Source organism: Acanthaster planci, linkage group LG18 (assembly GCF_054643075.1).
Source record: "Acanthaster planci isolate LZ-2023a linkage group LG18, COTS_SCS, whole genome shotgun sequence".
In the NCBI taxonomy this organism is placed as follows: Eukaryota; Metazoa; Echinodermata; class Asteroidea; order Valvatida; family Acanthasteridae; genus Acanthaster; species Acanthaster planci.
In genome coordinates this window covers 5,111,400-5,129,322 of record NC_141794.1, presented here as the reverse complement: position 1 = coordinate 5,129,322, position 17,923 = coordinate 5,111,400, and the positions used below count along the sequence as shown (strand labels likewise).

The following is a 17,923-nucleotide window of genomic DNA, read 5'->3' as shown; positions in this document are numbered from 1 at the left end:
AGTCACCGCAAGCATCAAGGAAAAGTGGTAATGTGTGTTAATACACATGCTTACATGAAAGGACTGACATTCCACTCAGTACATGAAATAATTTTAGCTTACAAGAAGTCTTTTTCTCAACAAAGTTCGATCAACCTCTGAGACAACAAAGTCGAGAACTGCAGACACCAACTTTTGTGAAAATACACATTTTATTCATTTTCAATCCAGGAACTGTCCAACAGGACAAATGCCACAATGTTTCAGGCAATTGATACTCCTCACAAAAAATCGATTTGCAAAAAACTCTCCAATCAAGAACTTGCTTACAGTGTGATTTAAACAGAACAAGAGACAAACACCAATTAATTTCAGGGAAATGACCAGAAGCAAAAATAAAATTTTCAAACAGAAATGATGCAATAATATGATAGGAAATCTGGGGGGAAGCATGGAGGCTGGGCAGATTTAGGAAAAACTGGTGAAAGAAAAACTACACTAAAGGGAAGAAAAACCTGCAATGGAATTTGAAGACTGGAACAAAGAGAAATAAGGTGTGATCAGATTTGTAGACAATGCACTGATATCCATTTTGAATCAATTTAGCACACTGAAAAAGATCTGTTTAAAGTTTATACACGCACATCAACTACACAGATATAGATTCTCTAACTATTGGAGGATTTACGACTTTGGACTTAAGATGTCTGCTGTTTTGAAACAGTTGAAACTATCATCAAGTTACTACGGAATCTTCAACACAGATTCCTGCTTTTCTTAAAAAGATGAAAATAGAGTTATGATATTGCTCTCAGTGCTCTGCATTTTGAGCACAGTGTATAGCTGCATTTGATGCATGTATTTAAAAACTCATCTTACAAGATCAAGTTACAAGTTACAAGTTCAACAGTTAATCGTGCTAGCGCTCCACTGTTGTGATAAACCTGTAGGTTTTGCAACAATCTATGCTAAGTTTAGGTAAGACAAACGACAGTCAGTAAGGTTAGCCCTATAAGGACCTTCTTGACTATCTCACAGCTGGATATTGGGCAGGATTTCAATTGTTCCAGGCCTGATCTTGGCAAGCATATAAGGATGTTCATTATGAGTACATTTGTGACTTTTCAATTAAATTTTACATACGGTTTCATTGTAATAATACAGTTTAACGGCTCACACTTGTTGGCACACATGCATTGAACGTGAAAATGGAAAAAAGCTACTTTGGGCTGACCTCCCTCCAAGAAAATGTGCATTTCGCAGGAAACAAACTTCACTGCAAAAAGATCAACCAACCCCTGCGCTTTAGGAGTGTATATTTACCTGAGATTGTGACAATGTATTGGCCACACAATCATAGTTGCAACAATCCATGTTCCTCAAAATGACAGAAATGTTTAAGTACCTTAGAAACCTTCAACAGTTTAAAAAACAATCAAGTTATGGACATTTTGAGTAAGATTGCTGCTACTAGTGACATCGTCAGCTGTTTGATTCCGAAAAAAATGCCAATAGTTCCTATGTCATAATTATCGGCTTGGTACAACAAATTCCTTCCAAAAGTCCAACTCTTTCTTGGAAAACTTCTACGAGAGTTTGCTCTTGTTCAAAAACATCATTCAACCATTAACTATCCAACATACATTTTTCACTTTGCTAATTTAATTTCTCCGGCCATTTATAATCCTAATTGTTTTTAGCATCAATTGATAGGAAAATTATTCTTCTGTGCATTATACCATGTAGCACCAATCGCTGTGACAAACAAAGAACAAAAGAAGAATACCCTATTCTTCCAATGCACGCAAATTTCTCATTAACTACGCAATGCTCTGTGCACCACATGCATGGCAGGACCTGCTCGATAAACAGCTCAACGCACATGAAAAAAAAAAAACACTCAGGATGAAACCTATTACTGCATGAGGGACAAATATGATGGAAAAAATCCTTTTGAGGTATACAATTGAATTTTATCCCTGTCCTATTTTGTGAAAATTCAGCAACTTCCCTGATAACGTGCCAATCCCAAGGTGGCTCACATCAGAGGTACAGAAAAGGACAGACAATGACTTAACAAAACTACCACTTCCCCAAAAAAGACAGATCAATGACATTTGTTAGAGTAATCACTACACATTCTCTGTGCTTTTGACCCTTTGATGCGAAAGGGCCCTCATGAGGTGCCACACAATAGGTGTGCCTTCCAAAATGGAAAGTGTTAATCTACAAAAAAGAGAAATCCACCTTTTTAAATACCTGAAAAGAGTACAAGTTCCCTTGTCTTTCCACTGAGAAAGAAAACGTACCAATAAAAACAGAAAAGATTTAGATGGAGAAAAAAATTCTGAAGTGTTGCCTGTGGTAAAGAAGTTGTATCCTGCACATTTGAACAAAGTCTTTGGGTACTGTGACCTCACAATGTCCTTACACAGTGACAAAATGACGATGCCTATAAACTGCACAATTATGTGATGTTTACTGACTGTTCTTCAACTGGTGCCTTGGACCAATCACAGCCTTGGACCAATCAGAGCATTGGACCAATCAGAACCTTGGATCAATCACAGCCTTGGACCAATCAGAGCCCTGTACCAATTAGAGCCCTGGACCAATAAGAGCCTTGGACCAATCAGAGCCCTGTACCAATCAGAGCCCTGGACCAATAAGAGCCTTGGACCAATCAGAGCCCTGGACCAATCAGAGCCTTAGACCAATCAGAGCCTTGGACCAATCAGAGCCTTGCATGTAGATTGCATTTTCAATCAGCTACAACTGTCTCTCTTGCAGCCTTGTACAGGAGTCAGAATAATCCTGCTTGTCTGGAATGTCTCATGGTCAATGCCTGCCAGCCCTACGATGATGCGCTGTCAAAGAAACAAAAATTAGGAACTCAATAAACTGTAGTCATGCCACATTGTGCTGGAAAACTGGATGCCTTTTTCCCTTGAACTCAAACCATAAAATAAAGGGTAAAGTAACCCCCCGCAGGGAAACCCCCTAACCTGAGCATCTGCTGTAGCCACTGGTACCCTGCTTTCAAGTAGGGCAGGGTGGCCGTCCAGAGCAGGACCGAGTAATGGAGGATGCCGTCCCACAATGCCTCAAGGTGAGGGGAAACGGCCGCCCAGAAGGCGATGAGATACGGCGAGAGGAAGTCCCACGCTAAGACCAGGTAGCCCCAGAGGAGATTCCACAGGACAGGAATCTGGGCTTTGATCTGGGTTGCAAAAAAAAGACACGTTCTTATAGTTACCAACATTTCTAACCACATTTGGCAGATTTCAGTAGATTTGGTAAAAAATTCTTGCACAAAGTTGTAGGCATTGCATGGCCTTAATTGATTTTGCCAAAAAAACCCAAAATTTGAAAAAAATCATAATTTGGGGTCAAAATGTCTCTTCCTGAAAACGGTGACGAAATGGTGTCCTTCCCATGGTGTCTCCTCCCTGAGCTATCTCAAAGCTTACCAATTCCAGAGCGATGGGGACATTGTGTGCGAGCCAGGCCCATAATGGTGTGGTCAGCTCGGCCAGGTAGAGAAACAGTGCACAGAGCTTGTCCTTCAGCAGAACCAGGTAAGGCCCGCACAACTCGGCTGCCTTCACATAGTAGATGGGTACGTTGACCGACGCCCAGCTGAAAACAAGACACACGCAGGTGTTTGGATGATGCAACTTAAAAGTGACTGTCTTCCCTTCCCAACTACCCCCTGCCCCCGAGGGCTGCATCAACCCTCCCATGGTGACAGCATTCCTCTTATCAGTTGCTCAGCAAATCATGAGAATGACTGAGCATATGATGCTGCCATGTTTGTCTCGCGCCCTGTAGACCCATTTGCAATAGTAAGACAACTTCACAAATTGATAAAAGAGAACAGACTATTTTTTCCTTCCGGGCACAGTCTGGTTACACTGCTTTGAATGGTAGAAAAGCAAGATGGCTGCCCGTAGATAGGGGTCTATTGTACAGTACGATGACTGCATCTCAGTGAGATACGAGTACACGTTTGTGCAGTCCAGAAACTGTGCTCTACTGCTCTAATACGGCAATAAGGAAGGGGGGCTGACTATTTTTTAAATTTCATTCGGACAATTACGCTGTGCAGTGTTGTTTGACGCAGTCCGTGCATGCGGGCATGCGTAGCACAAACCCACGCAAGCAGTTCCGCATTGCCAAAGCGCCGTGCGCACACAGTGCCTGTGCAGAATCATGTTGCGTGTGGAAGGCCCATGCCAACTTGGAGACTGCGGACACATGTGGGTATTTTGTGCCGTGAGGTAACGAGGAGGTTGAAGTCTACATGGACGACTTACTCAAATGCGATACCGAGGTACAGACTGATTTTAGTCCAGGTGTGCTTGCAGACGGCCGAGATGCCCGACCGTTCAAAGAACGCCTGCGTCAGGGAACCTGTTGAAAAACGGAAGGAGGAAAAAAAGACTGCACTTAAAATACCGCCATTCGATCGGCACACAACAAAGTACGAGCTATGACTGTCAGATTACAAATGAACACGGGGGAGCGGGTTAGTGTAGGGGTCCCTCCCTCGCTTCGCACCAATGAGGCCCGGGTTCGAGTCCCGGCTTGGCCCAGGCTTTAAGTGCATTTGGTTTCCAGTCCATACTCGCTCTCGCAGGTTTTCTCCGGGTACTCCGGTTTCCTCCTGCCTCTAAAACTGGACCTTCTTCCTAACTCCTTAATGTGGTGTTGATTGATAAAGGTTAAGAATAAACATATAGTTATTGGCACAAACAACCCGAGTAGCTGAAAGCGCCATTGAAACAAAACAACATCAACCACAACAAATGAACATAACAATCAAATGAAAATGTAAAAAAGGCCATGATTTGCCAGAAAACTTTGCAACAGGCAGTAAAAGACCCACGAATGGGTCTGGCAAGTCACAGTGCATTCTTTGATCAGAAATGAAAGTCATAGCACAATATAGATGTTTGAAAATGTCAGAATAGAAAGATCGGTCACCTTTCTAATAATTCACTGTGGATCTTCAAACACAACAATTTTTTTTAAAGAGCACCCTGTTTTCTCTGTTTCTCCGAATGACGAAATGTACATTCAGAATTTGCATCTTAACTTGAATGGAAAAAAAGCCCTTTGTAGCTTGTTATAGATGAGCTCTGAAGGCAAATGACGATTTGGATGCTTCCATATTTATACGAACAGATAAAATCAGAGAAAACATGTTTCCTTAGGGGTGCTCTTTAAGGGTAGTCTGACTTCTACAAAGAGATATTGTCAATATGTTACTCAACATGCACAATTAGCCGGCTTTGTGAATTCTTTAGGGATCTAGGAATCCACTAACTGTTTAGCAAGCGTGATAACAAGCTAATAAATTCGTTAACCATGATGATGAGCATGTACGTGTGGCCATTTTTTACCACACACAGGAGTAAGACCCACACTTTGAGGGTCTGAAGTTTGAGTGGGCTGGAATCAATTACAGCTAGGATGGGTCTACCGTTACCGTGGAGCCCTTTGTGACTGTAGACATCTAGAGCAACGAACGTGACTAAGGCAAGAACCACTGCTGTCAAGACGCTCCTCCAGGGAAACTCAAACCCGCTCATCCGCTCAAGCAATTCCTGTCATGAAAGCAAAGCACAGAAACAAAGCAAAATGAGGCTGAGTTCATTTAATTACAGATGCGGCCAGGACTGATCAGCCTCCACTTGTCGACTGCCAGTCAATTTTTACCTGGTGCACAGGTTATCAGGGAAAACTGACGAACAACTGACAAATGGTCCCCCACCAAACTTGACCTATACTGTCTGCACTGTCTGGGCAGGGTCTCTGAAACTGAAACTCTAGCATTACCTCAACTAAATGAGATTTTTGAAGAGAACTCAGACTCATTCAATGTGGGCCTGAGCTGACAAGCAAGCAAACCGATCCACTCCTTTCACACGTACAAGCTCTTCGGCAGAGAAGAGAGACCCAGCACCCACGGAAGACTGTATATTCCAACGAAGAACTGGCTGTTCATGCATACATGCAAAAACTTGCATGGGAAGTTGTGTGTAGCGATCCCCTCAATGTCCCCTAAAAACATGCTACCAGTTGCACCACCAATAAGCTCAAAATTCTGAGTTCTTTCCCCCGTTAGTGCGTGTTGAAAACCACGAGGCTGACCTTGCAAGCCAGCTTGCATTGCTCATGCTCCATTCGTCCGTTCCTTGAGCTGGCCATGTCTTCATTGGTCAGGTGAAAGGCACGGACGGTCTCCTTCAGAAGTTGCCTTGGTAACTGAGCAACAGGGGAAAAAAAATTTAAATTGGGGTCAGCGTTAAGTAGTGCTAAAAAACAAATCTGTGCAAATTCTTTGGAAGAGTTCCGAGTAGATATTGTAAGGCCAACGGAAAGATGTGGAGGCCAGCTTTGAGGTTGCCTGACCTGTTTCTGAACTTTCTCCCACGACGCCAGCATGTGGTTCATCAGCACGCTGGACTGCAACAGGTGCGTGTCGTACATCTGACGCCACTTGCTGAAGCAGTGGTGGTCGGTACTGAGGCAGATGATCAGGGTGTTCAGCAGCTGAAACACGAGAGGCCGGGGAAAAAAAGGAAGTTTGCGGACAAACTTTAATCAATGGAAAATTCCGCACTTGTTGACTTTAAGGCCCATGCCAGGCTTATATTGTGGAATTTGTGTTCATTGGTGACAAATGGACAGATATTATGGACACAAACCAGGTTCCCTGTGGTTGGCCTAGATTTGTGCACATTCGAACGAAAGTTCATCGTGCACGTGTCACATAATATCCACGGGAACTAGCACTGCGTGTGGTGTGTCCCCCTCATAAGCCATGTGCCTGAACAAGGGTTGGTACATTTTTACAGAGCAATGATGGCGCACGTGGGGGTTTGTGTACACGTGAAACGCCTCAATGAATACGCATGTTCAGTGAGGCGGCCGGTAGATGGGTTAGCGTAAGACTTTTCTCTGTGCTTATGCCCCTGGTGCAAATCCCACACAAGGAGCTCCTACCTCATTCTTCATTTGCTCTGGACAGTTCACTGTCGTTCTCGCCAACAGTGATGGAAAGAAGTGGCGTAAGGTTGTCTCTGGATGAGTTCCAAAGGCTATGCTCTAGGTCACAAGTATGAAACAGAAACTTCTGTGATGAAGAAGGAGCAACTTTTAAGATACTCAGAGCAGATTTTGAAAGTGAGATTATGAGAAAAAAACACAACAAACAGGAGAAAAATCAGTAAACCATGACTACTTTATCAACTAGCAAGGGTAGTAAACTGATTTTACATATTGCTCATAAGTACAATGTATTTGGTTGAACCAGAGAAGTCAGAATGGAATTCGGCCTCCTGGTTTGACACTTGCTTATGCTGCTTGAGTTGTGTCTAGTACCAAGAAGACAGTCCTCCACAAATAGTGCTGAACACACTGGATTTCAGGATTCAAAGCCTCCTTTCTATACTTTTCACTGTTCAGCCCAAGTGCTCTCTTTAGATGAAGCAAACTTGTCTCATGTTTTCCGTTTCCTTATTTTGAAATCGATAAAGCCCAGCTGACTTTTTTACCAAAAAAGAAGCAAAGGTACCTTCAGTTTGGAATAGTGCTTCAAGAGTTGTTTCTGTAATCTATTAAGGAAAAATAAAGGCAAACATGTTTAATTCACAACTACAATGTGTACTGACAACAGACTCCCACACATATGCAGCTTGAAGTAGTTTTTCCCGTTAAGTTTATTCATTAACCCTTCACTAAGGAGGACTGCTACTACCGCAGCATTGTGTGAGGATTAGTGCATACCACACATACAGTCTATTCACCATGCAGCTGCTGGTTCAATGGGGCCTGCTGCTGGACAAAGCCCTCCATTCAGGGCATACCACAGCCCAGCAGTCACGGTCAAAATAATCCCGCCGTGAAGGGGTTCACAACATTCATTTTTGTACACTGCTACCGCATCACAACGTTGTTATTGACAAATTGTATCACTGTTGCATCTCTTGGTATAAAGTCCCTCAATTAAAGACAAATTTGACCAATGTCGAAATGCCGGGTTCCTTAGAATGTGAACTAAGAACTGTAGTTCTTGTTCCATAAACAGCCATTTTTTCAATTTTACTAGAAGCTACACGGGTAAGAGACGCCTTCAGGTACTCACTGCGCTGGGAGTGCCGTTCCTGGCGTGAAGACAAAGTCCAGGATGGGAAAGAACTGGTTGGGGCCCAGAACCTCGTGGGCCTTCTGCTTGTCCATCTTCTGCCTACAGATCAAAGCCGACCAGACAAATCTAGTCAAACTGTGCCATACTACTTTGTAGGCCTGCCAAACGGTAGGGGGGTATTGAAAAACCCCATCTGCGGTTTCCTTTCGGTGGTTCCAGGAACTCAATCTTCTGTGTACTCTTGCAGGACATTTATCCTACACTGACCTCGCCGTCCATTCTAAAAGTAATTTGTAAAAGCCGTCGTACCGTAATCCACACACCTCACCAAACATCTTGTTTCGCATTTCTACCACGTGACAAGGAGTTGAAATACTTTTATTTTTGGCAAGAGATGTTGTGCTAACACACACTGGTGAGCCAACGTACCGCAATGTTCGGTCCAGATTGGCCATGGCATAGGTAGACGCTGGCTTCACACCCAGCAATGGCAGCATCAAACCACACCACACTACATGCAATAAAAGGTGAAACGGAATAATGATCAATTACCCCGACAATGAAAATACATTATTTTTCACTTTCTGGTCGATTGTTTTTTATCCAATGGAACTGCAGTAATGTGACCTGACCAAGATCACAAGATAATGACATCAACTGGGTGGAGTTACTTCCCAGTGTTATGTTCGCTTATCGAAGCACACCAGCCACTGATATAATTAGCATCCTTTCCTGAGAAGTCACTGTACGGAACAAGAGATTTGATGCTTTCTAAAACTATGCATTTCCAGAAAACTTTATGGGTGTGTTTTCATTGTGTTCTCAAACTGCCATGCTTAAACTAATTTGATAAAGGGGTCCGTGCGGGCGGTTGTGAATACGTCGCTTGGTACGATTGAGAGCAAGCGCCCACATGCAGGGTGACAGTCCTGGGGGGACACTGTCGCTGAGTAACAAAATGCCTTGCAATTGCTATATGCAGCAGCCCTTTTCTTTGCCGAGGGTTAAACTTCTGGGACGGTTGGGGATTTTGTGAGGACTAAGAAAGGCTGAACTGGTTTCAATATGCGGCGGTCAAATCTCACTGCCCCAGGCTACTCACCTCTGAGTCCAATGACGGGGTCACTGTATCCCGCCTGAGCGCACGACCACAAGACCGACAGGCAGTGAGACTTGTCATTCTGCTTCCGTTTAACCATAGTGAGGTACTTGGAGGCAAAAAAGACGACAAGAAAAAAAAAAAAAAAACAAGAAGCAGAGGAAACATAGGGCAATCAGAAAAGAAATGGATGAGGTATTGAAAGTGAGGGATTTTGAAGACTTTAAAGTGAATACAATCTAACTGAATCAAATGGACTTGTACCCAGAGTCACATCCGTGTATGCTTGTGGGTTTTTTTTCACAAGCTTCTGGGGGCAAACACTGAGTACACCGTGTCATAATAACATGTCGGGCACAGCAAAAATCCACAGTTAGTTAAGATCGCCCTAGCCCAAATCCGTCCTTGGAAATACATATCAGCTGCCTTCTAGTGTCTGGAATCTGCTTGAAACAAGCCTCCAAAGGGAGAATTTTCTCATAAAAAAGGAAATTCTCCCTTCTTTGCATATATTGATTGATCGAATATTCAAATATGAGATTATTCGGCAAAGCCCTATTTTTATCACACAATCTACCTGTGAAGTCCAGTTTGCAACACTAAACACTTACAAGGTCCATAGAGTTGGTGACAAACTCCGGGTTTTTGGATGCTATGAGCTGTATAAACACCCGGTAGCCATTGACGGCTGCTTGGCCTGTTGAGGGGAACAAAATATGATATAAGATGGCCCTAGAAGCATGACATAGCTGTGATGTCATTACATGATTTATTATGTAATTTTTCACGATTTATATTTGCCCTTTGACTTTGTACACAGTTTTCAAGAGGCCTTTTCACTCGCTAAATAACCTTGGATCCTTATCAAAGTTTCACCGATTAAAGACCTCAACACAAAACTCACCCTACAAGAATGATGTAATGATGACACCATCTTTGGATTTATTATACAATTTAGAAGATTTGATTTGTCCCACTGACTTTGAACACAGGTACATGTCCTTCGTATGCGCGTCCTTGGCCTTGTGCGCAATTCGCCAACCTTTGCGATCGGTCAACGTTAGCGTGGTTGCTCGGTAGAGTCTGAATGCATGATTTCTACAGATCTTCACCCGCGCATACATTATTAGGCAGTCTTCACACGCGTAGGTGGCCCAGGTATCCTTTGTGGACATGCAATTCAAAGCAGGACTGATCCACACAACCCTTTCATCGATGTACTCGTAGCAAGATTACCTGCAACTCCTGGCTGTGACAATGGGGCCTTAAAACTTTGTTGTTACAATGTGCAAATGCGGAAAAGCACATAAGAAGCAAGACTTGGGAAGGAGAACACCCTCCTACCTTTGTGTTGATCATTGTTTGATCGGAATGTCAGACATTCTCTACAGACTACTGGGGGGATGTGTTAGGTCACAATAGTCTGGAGTGTATATAGGGATTGGACATGTAAAGGGGGGTACCCCTCCGTCCCATATCTTGCTGGCTATAGAAAAGGTCTATGAACTGTCCTGGAACAGTCATACACATCTAGTCTTTTCTTCTCTTTCTTTCTTAATTTATCCTGTTATCAGTTTGCAGTACAACAAACACTGAATGTAATGCTTCATTTTTCCGACCTCCCCACCTCTAAAAAAGACTGCAATTCATGTTTTGACAAGCCTGGAACTCCTACACTATCATGAAGAGGTATACAGATACAGATTCCATATTTACGTCAAGACCATGCGACCACAGTGAAAAAGTCTTGTTTTCTTCAATTTCCCAAACAGAGAGAGGGGTCTGCAGTTGTATACCTTTGCTGGAGTCGCCGGCCAGCTCCCTGATACAGTATTCAAAGAAGGCCTTCAGCATGTCCTCGTTGTAGCTTTTCAGTGTGGCATTCAGGAAGTCCAACAAGTGCTTGCTTGTTTTGCACAGAGGGTAAGCTGTCAATGAGAGGGGGAGACGGAAAAACAAGTTTGGATCGTGGTGATTGTGCTGAAGGAAGATTGTGCCGTACAGCTCAATGCATCCTTTCAACAGAGGAGAAGGTGCAGAAACTTCTTTTCAGAAAATAGGAAATGGGGGGGGGGCATGGAAATTAATTCTCTTGAGAACAGAAAGAGATAAAGAGGGAGAAGATAAACCACTCACTGGGAGGTTGATCACTGAACACTGGGTCACTTTCCTTGGTCAGTAGCTTTTTGTTCATGAAGCCGACTATGTCACCAAGCCATAACTAGGGATGGAATAAAGCCAACAACTTCAATGCAGAAATAATAAACAAACTTTTAGAGAGTGGAAAATGTGACGTGCAAGGCACATCAAAAGAGCTTTTCCCCCCCACAGAACGATAAGTCCAGACCCAGACAAGAAATCTTCTGTGAAAATCCGTTGCACAACCTACTATGAAGCAAAATTTCTTTTGGCTGAATTTTGAATTGGTTTAGGAAAAAGCTGTGGTTATATATTTCAGGAACATACAGTTATTTTGAAAGCAACAGTCGAGAAATTTTTATGTTAAAGTCAGTACTCAATTTTTGAAATGATGCAGGCTCAAAAAAACTGGCTTGTGAATGGAATGTCAAGTGGCTGCTCTAAACACGTCTACATTTTATGGTTTTGTGGCAGCAGGTGACCACTTGGTGAGTGGGTTATGAAAATTACACACGGAAGCCACTCGGCGGATGTATGGGGTAGGACTGTAGTCATGGCCATCAGAAGTCTATTGCAAGTCATCAAGTCTAGAGCCAAGTTGCAGGCTATTCAAATGAATACGGGCGATTCACAATAGTGCGCCACCAAGAGTTTCCAACACGTTGGCCAATCATAACACACAAAATTTGTCGACCCTTTCTAAGCGTGCATTGGGTCGACAAATTTCGCGCACTGTGATTGGCCAATGCATTGTGACAACAAGTACTCCTTTGTCTTTATCTATCTTGCTAGGCTGCTACTTGTGTCTGGACTTGCGTCTGGACTTGCGAAAGGGTTTGCGATGTTATACAAATGTTGACTGCTTCGAGTGGTACAGCAAAACGAGCCCCCAAGGTTATCTGTAGAGCAGTATATTTTCCTTGGTAAATTTTACTACATCTCGAGATAAAGGGATCTTATTTAAGGAACAACTAATTGATTTAATATTCACAAAATTAAAATGGAGTGCTATTTGAAAAACAGTTTTGCTGACAATTCATAAGTACATAGGGCTATAGAACATGGTAAGAAACCATTGAAAAAAAGATGTGAAGCATATTCCCTCTACATTGGAAGCTCCTTACCGACCGCGCCTCCGGACACCTTGTCTGGACCTCAGTCAGTTGAGCCTTCAGCTCTTTGGGGTCCAGTGCCTTCAGGGCTTCGGCCAGGCAATCAAACCCCTTCTCACCCTTCCGGGATGGGTCCTTCTTCTTCTTCTGCTGGCTGCCAGCAGCCTTCTTCTGGGTGTCGCCCCCTGCCGCTTTCTTCCCAGAGGGGCTGTCGGGGACTGCCAAGGGGGGCATTTGGGACATCTGAGCATTGTGCTTTTTGCTGAAGGCGTCAAAGATCGTCTCGGATTCTTTCAAGGGAGCTAGTTCAGACAAGAAAACCATCAATTTGAAAGAAATTTTTTTCTGGTTTTCCCAGCATGCAAAAAAATGCAAATGGCACGGTCACTTCCATCTTTGTTATTACTCACTGCCGGCTCAATCGAAATAAGTCAGGGCACCCTCATTACACATGCAATAGGCATTAGGCATGCTAATGTTGGCTTTAATGCACAAATGTGCTATTGGTTAATCGATTGTCTTGTGTATTGTATTGTTCTGTATTGCATTTTCAATTTCACATTATTTGTTTTTGTGTTATGCCAAATAAAAAATAATATTCAAAACTTAGTATAAGTGTTCACAACGAAAAGGTCATGAATGTAGGCCTTGAGGTTTCCTAAAAATAAACAAAGTGGCTATCGTTACGGCAGTGGTAACGCATTTCTCATTTTCTATCGTTACGGTACTGAACTGCGCAAATGCGATGACGTAGCTGATCATCATGACGGTTTATATATTTTAAAATTAGGCTCCTACCTGGATCGCTGAATGCTTGTGGCCGAGTGGTCAAGGTGGAAGGTGTGGAACCACTGGTGTGTGAGTTCGAATCCGCGCTTGGACTATTTTTTTTTTTGAGTAAATTTCATGTTTTATACCATAGTACTGTAGGGATTGTTTTTTATGTTGGTTTCTGATTGTATAGGCCTATGTAGGAATTTTTTTTGTTTTTTCATTGGAGGCTTTGGAGGACTTTTTTAAAGGGAAATAAAGTCAAAATCTGTGCTTACGTTGACGCACTTGCGCAGCTGCAGTGCCGTAACGAAAGAAAATGGAAGATGCATTACGCCGGCTGCCGTAACAACAGCCACTGCGAAAAATAAAACTTTCTGATGTCCCTAATATGCTAGTGAAGTGGCATGTTAGTGATACTAACAAACTGACCTAGTTTGGCCAAGCAGTAGGCCAAGTAAAATGTTCGAACTTGCTGTGAAGAGAGGGGGTAAAATTTGTCCGAAAAATGGGCAACCTGACTGCAAGTACGGTTACTAGTGATGGTTAGGACAGAAAAGATGTGTAGTCAGCTGGCCTATTTTCCCTTTTATCAATACAAATTCGCCAGTCTCATCCGCAACACTCACGTGCCGCATCCACTGTCGGAGCAACATTGGAGAAATTTTTCCTTGCGGCCTTTTGGTCCGAGGCAGATGCTTTCTTCTTCTTCGACACTGTTTCCCATTTGTTCACGTTTTCAGTGTAGAAGGTCGCCATGTTGGTTTTCTCCGGCTGAAAACAACTGGTACCCGGTACCCGCGCCGCCGGCCAAGGGTGTTCTTACGTGCAAAAAAATGATTGCATGCTTTCTAGAGTCGCGGGAAGGGTGGGAAGGGCCTAATGGAAGGGGTTACGGCTTGTTGTCCCTCGCCCACTTGAAATCGGTACTTCAAAGACTTCAAAGCTAAAATGTTTGCATATACGCCCAATGTGTTTGGATCTCGCTCGGCACTATCGTCTTGTCTTTGTACGTATTGTCACTTGTTTTGAGTCTTGTGTTCGTCCTGTCCCTGGGAAGGATGCAAAAGCATTTCTCCACCACGGTGTCGGTCACTTCGCCCCATTTCCACTTCGCCCCTTTGATTATCGTTCATTTTGTTCTTCAGTAACAGAGGCATAAGCCTATAGATGCAACAAGTAAAAACATCTACGTTTGAGTACCCAAATAACGATTGGAGAATCCAACTTTCCAAGGCCAAAACAATGCTTCTGATTTTTCGGCGAGACCCTAAAATTTTATCGGCAAGTTAGGAAAAAACGTTTTCTTTGTGTTCCGTCGTCGCTGTGGTAAAAACACGTGCGCAAAGCTCGCGCTGGTTCCCGCCGCGCATCGCCCGTGTAAGAGAATGCGTAATGGAGTGTGGCAACCAGTCCATTCATGCCGCGGTGACCGCACATGTGCGTGATCCGTCACGCATCGACAAAAACATCGCTGTTGCAAGATTTCTTAACCTTAATTCTTAGTATTTTGTCTATGTGTGTATTTTCTGTGTTCATCAGTTTAATTTTAGATTGTTTTGCTTGTACTTAAAGCGAGCATGTTTCCACAAAATTTCCTGCGCACCGCTCCAATCGCCGGATAGGCCTACAACTGTCTGGATGCATCGACAATTATTACCAGAATGTGAACAGAATTTGTGTGTGTCGCTTTGAAATAAACTTGAATTTGGAGGATGAGAAATAACCCCTATGCTAGTCCATCCATGTGTATTAATCACCATAATGGACAACGCGGTCGACATTAATTTAATGCCGTAGAGTTTTCTATAATAACTACATGTCGTTTGTGGAACTCCCCTCTCTACCATTTTTGAAGAGGCTTGTAAGTAACACACTCGAGAACGGACGGCGGAGTGGAAATGGGGAGAAGTGGGGATGGGGCGAAGTGGAGATGGGGCGAAGTGGAAATGGGGCGAAGTGACTGCAAACCCTTCACCACTGTCCTTCATGTTGCCATCATTCAACTATTATGTGCATAATTTTCATTAAGATATTTTGTGTTTATATTTCATTTATCTATGAATTATTATGTAATTAAGAACACACGTGTGATTCTATTGTAAATGACAACAGCATGGAAATAAATGTTGATTTGATCGATTGATTGATGAACAACACTAGAACGCTAACCAACAGAGAAGTGTTGACCGTGAACGAGGATAGGTAGCAGTTCATGATGCCTGCATGTATGCCAGTGGGCGCGCATCTGTTCCCTGCTCTATTAAAGCGACTTTTTGAACCCGTGTCTTGAGATGAAACTTATTGTGGCGAAACAGCCTGTGGACTGACGCAAGTTTAGTAATACATGTCTGGTTCCCTGACGCGCGGCGCATCCATTGGCGCGTAGTCAGTAATTTGGTAGTTAGTTCGTCTCCAGACGTCGTGGTAGAAGCATCGCAGTGCAGATAGAGCGAAACGCTAATTCAGCCTCACACACAGCTGGCGGGTTGTGCAGCGCGGTGTTCGGCGATCTGTCGAGGGCAGCGAGCGGTGAGACCTCAGAATATTTGTCAGCAAGCTATCACTTATAATAAGTGGGATTGAGTGTCAGTTTGGTGGCTGTAGGTTGAGCAAGAGTGGTGTGAGACGCTTAGGCCTGTGTGGCTTGTGCAACAGTGTTCTCACTACGTGGGATTGGGTTGCTGGAAGCCTGTCGGCCTGGTTGCATGTGGTCACACCGAGGTTCACTCGGAGCTCCGTAACCTAAGCCGAAGCTTGCATGTCTTGGGGTTTGCTACGAGGTTACTCCTATGTTTATTGGGCTAGTGTGTGCAGTTGCATGACATTGTTACTGTTGATCATACTAGGTACCACAGTGAGGGTTATTGTCGCTGTGGGTTACTTGTGGTAGTACACGAGGGTTATTACACAGTCTTTATGCTTATGTTCCATGATCACTTGCATAAATTGATTGCTGTGTTGAGGTTTATTAGTCACAGACCTGGATGCACAGTTGAAGCTTATACATGTACTGTGAGGTTGACTTGGGACAATAAAACAGTTGTTGTTGTTGCTCTCCAAGACACTGTGTGTACTGAGGTTTATTGAGATTTACCTGACTTGGTAGATTGGTAGCCACGTTGATTGTCATTCCTTTAGGGTTGGTATATTTCCAACAAACGGACAGGCCTAAAGTCTTCCGTTCGTGACATAATCCCCCCTCGTGTGTACATAGCCGCTCATGTGCATGTGAGGTTTATTAAATAATTTTGTGGGATTGCCCCGCCCGCTGTTGGTGGGTACTTCGGTGTTCGTCGACCGGCGGGCGACGGCGAGTGTCGCCGCCACAAATGGTGTCAGAAGTGGGATCCTTTAGGACTGCTTTTGACGTGGGGGGGAACAACAACTTGTGTTCTGGTTGTTGAGGTTTACCAATAACCCTCAGTGAGGTGTTGTGGTTTGTTGTTGTGCTATTGGTGTAGCACAGTACTGGTGTGAGGTTTATCACCAGTGACAATTTGAGACGTCACGATGAGTGACAGTTTCAAGGGTAGTGTTGGGGCTGCAGGTGAGGCTGACTTACAGGGCGTCAAGGCTGTCAGGTCCCTTGAGTCAGAGAATCAAATGCTGCAGTGGGAAGTCCAACAGTTGAAAGCTGAACTTCAGCGGAGTTTCCAAAGGGGAAAGGTTTCGAGCACGCCTGTTGAAAAGAGTCGTGCTCGACGTGAGGTTGATTCGGAGATAGAGTTCAGGTTGCCCGATGAAACTTCAGGATATGCCTCATTGGAGGTGGGTCAGTCTTCGAGACTGGGTGTGGCAACTGGTGATGTGCCTGGGAAGGGTTTAGATAAGCCTGTTAAGGCGCGCACTAGTGCCAGTACACCTCAGGAGAAATCTGGGGTCAGGTCAACAAGTGGTGATTTGGGACTAAGTCCAATCACAAACCCATTCCTAGGGGATGTTGACAGCGGTAGGCGTAAGCTGCACGCCGATTTGATGAGTTTTGTGACAAGTCCGCCAGCGAGGTGTACTGACAACCTCACAGAGCGTTGCAGTAACACCGGACAGGTTCCTTGGGCACTTAAGAAGGAACCGAGAGTGGTTGGCGAGGTTGACTGTCAAGGCACGGGGATTGGGAATTCCCGTCGCCCGAACATTGTACCAGACAGGTATGATGGGAAGGTTGTTTGGAATGAGTATTTCAGGCATTTTGAATCATGTCGTGTGGTGAATGGCTGGAGTGACCAGCAGGCCGCACAGTATTTGTCTGCAAGCCTGCAAGGGAGTGCACTGAGGTTGATTGTCGATAGTGCACCGGTAGAGAAAGGGCACACGTACCGTGAGCTGGTGAAGCTACTTGAGCGGAGGTTTGGTCATTGTCGTCAGGCAGAGAACTTTCTGGTAGATCTGCGTCACCGTAGGCAGGGACCAAAGGAGACTCTTCGTGAGTTAGGTCAGGCTATTAGGGAATTGGCGGCGAAGGCCTATCCTGAGATACAGGAGGAGGCCAGGGATAGGCTTGCCAAGAATCATTTTGTGGATGCAGTGGAGAGTCAGACAGTCCGGGAGGGTATTCACCGTGCCCGCCCGAAAAGTCTAGACGAGGCTGTAAGGGCAGCGGTAGAAACCGAGAACTTTGAGAAAGTCGAGGAGCAGAGGAGGCAAGATCGCAAACCTACAAAGTTT

At 44.1% G+C, this 17,923-nt stretch overlaps 1 protein-coding gene across 1 annotated transcript; it reads right to left on the bottom strand.

Moving 5' to 3' along the window:
• Positions 1-172: 172 nt before the first annotated feature.
• tmem214 (transmembrane protein 214) lies at positions 173-14,054 on the bottom strand. The gene is made up of 17 exons (XM_022246600.2): positions 13,885-14,054; positions 12,497-12,786; positions 11,370-11,454; positions 11,030-11,161; positions 9,845-9,930; positions 9,237-9,342; positions 8,564-8,645; positions 8,132-8,233; positions 7,562-7,601; positions 6,991-7,092; positions 6,397-6,537; positions 6,136-6,249; positions 5,471-5,588; positions 4,296-4,392; positions 3,450-3,618; positions 2,985-3,199; positions 173-2,846 (listed from the first exon to the last, which is right to left on the bottom strand). Exons 1-17 carry the CDS (start codon positions 14,012-14,014, stop codon positions 2,834-2,836), a joined length of 2,022 nt encoding a protein of 673 aa, XP_022102292.2. The 5' UTR covers positions 14,015-14,054; the 3' UTR covers positions 173-2,833.
• Positions 14,055-17,923: the final 3,869 nt, after the last annotated feature.